Consider the following 3,576-nt stretch of genomic DNA (forward strand, 5'->3'; position numbering starts at 1 on the left):
CTCTTGCTGGTTACAGCCTATCGATTATTACTCTTTGTATATCTGTTTGTCACATCACATTTTACACTCACATTTACATCATATTTAAAGGATAAGGCCAGCCATTTTCTATATTAACAGTATTGGTTTTAGTCTCTGTATGGAGAATGCTGAAAATACTGTTAATATAGAAAATTATCAGATTTATCCTTTAATGTTCTGATTCAGCAGGTGGCTGTAAAAAAGGTTGTCACACCAGTTACACACCAGTGGACAGCCAGTTCTGTTTTGTTTGAAATGATTATCTATGAATATGAGTAACACACGATTGTGGGCTATAAACAGCTGATTTCAGAAATTGCTGCTACTCAGGTCAGACTAAACATTAAACACAGAAAATGGCTCTGTGGGAGAAAAACAGAATGGATTTTACAGGCATATCTGTTGCCCTTTCTTAGAGTTTCTTTTGTTGTCTGTTGTTTCAGATTGACCAGACCTTCATCTTTCTGAAGAGCTGTCGAACACAGCTTTGTTATCTCACAGTAAATGCAAGATAAGTAACAAGTTGCAGTGAAACAAGAGATGACATTTAGTCTCTGGAATACTCAGCTGAAGGCTTATCATCACACAGACCCTGAAGAGGAAAGACAGGGAGAGAAGAAACGTTTGTAACTCCATAGATGGCCTCGGCAGCCTGCAAGCGTCTTTGAGCGTGCCAAAATAATCAGTCTGACATGAGCATCCCTACTAGTTTTAAGGGACTGAGGGTTAATGTTGATAGAGGAGGTAAGATTGGAAACAAAACCCAGATCCAGTTTCCCCAGCCTGAGGATGATAATGCCAATCAATTGTCTTTGATTGGTGATCAAGAAGGACTGATAGAAGGATATAGCACAAGCTCCATTCCTCCTTTGGTCTCTCAGAGTGAATCTCCAGACAAGTTAGTAATCTGGAGCTCTGATCAACAATGCATGGAACCTGAGGTCAGAGAGATTGAGCTTTTAGAGTGTCAGGAGATACATACATTCTCAGAAAACAGGGATAAGGAAGAGGGGAATGAGGAGGACAACGATGAAGGGAGTTTAAAAGATGGAAAGGATGAGGGTCTCATGTCCATATCCTCCAGTTCAACTGCCAGCTCTGCTTCAATTGGCATAAGGAGAAATGACAGCAACAAAGTGGAGGGCAGAATACAGAAGGGGAACGAGGTGCAGAAAAGAAGTGCCTGTCATAGTATTGAAGAGTTGGACACATGTGTGACAGGCTCAATAGAGAAAAGAGGCATGAGGTCAGGCAAGGAGAGTTGGAAGGGAGGTCTGAAGGAGTCCAAGTCTGAGACAAATGTATTTGTCTCCAGTCTGTCAACCATTTCCCTCAGCGGGAGCTTGTCAAGTGCTCTGGATAGTAGAGAAGTAGCGCAGTCGCTCATCTCTCTGTCCAACCCTGAAACTAACCCTTATCCCACTGCCAATAACTCTACCTCAGCCCAGACAAGGAGAAGGACAGCCCCTGTAGACGGCAACCAAAACTCCCCACCATTGCATCCTCGGGAGAAATATGACTGTCCTCAATACTGCAGCCAGGATCCGAGACAGGAGGAGGGAAGTCATCATACAAATGGATTGTCCTCTGATGGGGGACTGGGTCAAAGGAGGAAGGCTGGATTTGAGGAGAAGGTGTTGCCACCACGACGGCAACAGCTCGTCAGACCCCTGTGTCAAACAGAGATGGGAAGAGCAAGGAACTTAGCAGAGTCCGGTGCTCATCAAGTTGAGATAGGGCAATCTACTTCCCTCAACCTCTCTCCAGATTCTCATAATAATGGCTCAAGCAGAAAGTTTACAAAATCATCTTTACGTGAACCATCAGATTTCTCCCACCTGTACAATACATCTGCTGTCACCCAGCCCAGACAGTCCAACCAGACAGCGCAGAGGGAGGCTTCACCTGTGGAAAAGCATCTGGCTGCAAATGCACGGTGGAGTTCCAGTCCCTCCAACCCTTCCATTTTGGAGAAGAGACCACAGACACAGCTGACATACAAACGGAATTGCTCCAGTTCCAACAGGACTGGGGTTGAATCCAAGTCATCTACCCCTCCCCACTCCCCTCTCAGGACACCCCAGGGATCACCACGCAGGCAAACCTCCATGTACTTTGTTTCCAGGAATGTCTCTGGAGTGGTTCGACACATCCCTTCAGGATGCAACCCTGCTGTAACGTCAGCTCAGGGCTATGGCAACAGTTGCTTGAGAGCACCAGTCAAAACTAACATAAGCACAAGTGGAATCCCCAAAGCGCCTCTTAACAACCAGCAGAGTTCCACCAACTCTAACCATAGCTCCAGCCCCAAAGAGAGCTCCTCATCACCTACACTTAAACCTAAAGGAGTTCGGCCCAAAATCATCACCTATCTCCGAAAGAATCCTCAGTTTAAACCTAAAGCTGCAGATGAACCTTATCAGGTATCCTCTCTCCCATCCAGGCTCTCGGCATATACACATGGCCAGGCACCCACTTCCTTCAAAGACACCACTAAAGACCTCCCCAAGCCTGACGCAGAAACCAGAGGAGTCCCAGTTCTCATTGCCTCCAGTCTGTTCTGTGACAAGTATGACCAAGAGACTCCGACAAACATTTTCCCATCAGGTGTGCTGAGCAGGAGTATCAGGACCCCTGGACACACAAACACTGTTCCCCCTGCACACATACATGCCACTGCACTCACATACACACACGGGCATACGGCACCTCCGAAAGTGGGCAGCAAAGCAGGCAACGTTGGGCCACCAGAGGTGTGTATTTTGTATGGTTCTTACTATACATAAGTATCTGTTTTCAAGAGATCTTCCTTAGAAAAATGAAGCTTGCATTCTGATTTCTGTTGTGGTTTGATGTTGTGCTCATTCTCATTCAAAAAAGGATTTTCAATCCACAATCACAGCACATTTACACAGACAGTAGAAAAATCAGACAGAATTTAATTATGACCAGCTAGAGAATTAATGTATGATATACAGTATTAAGTACAAAGACAAGCCTCTTTTGTCAGTTTTGTTGACTTTGTATATCAGTTTCCCTAGCTGGTGTCAATAAATTCTATCCCACAGCAAATCATTTATAATTAATCACAGATCTTCTGAATTTATTCCAGCTCTCACAAGAGCTGCTCATATTTGCTGTGAAATAATTTCTTATTGATTCGATTCTGTATTTTCACTTGGCATTTATTTTCATCCAAGATCAACAATAACTAGCTAATTCACATTCACAGGGACAAGACAGTTCTCGACACTTAATATGACACTGTTAGAATTTTGTCTCATACATAAGGTACTAAGAGACAACAGCTACTCTTGAATTTTAAAGATGATGATTACCATCATTGATCTCAGTTTTTCTGCAGGTCTCTGTTACATTTTCTTTTACAGCTAATATGTTCCATGTTTTCCTCAGACAGTTTATTACATCCAGTGACAGCATATATAACATGCAGCAGATTAACACACATGATCAGTCATGTCATATTCTAATCATTTGTTTTGTGCCTGAATGCATTACAACAAAGGCATTTACAGTACATGTGTATGTATATGT

The 3,576-nt window shown here is 43.4% G+C and overlaps 1 protein-coding gene across 1 annotated transcript in view; it reads left to right on the forward strand.

Annotated features, from left to right (window-relative positions):
- Positions 1-713: 713 nt before the first annotated feature.
- Positions 714-3,576, forward strand: part of mtus2a (microtubule associated tumor suppressor candidate 2a) — a 28,446-nt gene continuing 25,583 nt past the window's right edge. Inside the window, exon 1 of the mRNA XM_020598535.1 lies at positions 714-2,590. Within this exon, the coding sequence (XP_020454191.1) occupies positions 714-2,590 (1,877 nt within the window). The remainder of the gene's footprint in view (positions 2,591-3,576) is intronic.

This window comes from Monopterus albus, unplaced genomic scaffold (assembly GCF_001952655.1).
Source record: "Monopterus albus unplaced genomic scaffold, M_albus_1.0 scaffold38.1, whole genome shotgun sequence".
Taxonomy (NCBI): Eukaryota; Metazoa; Chordata; class Actinopteri; order Synbranchiformes; family Synbranchidae; genus Monopterus; species Monopterus albus.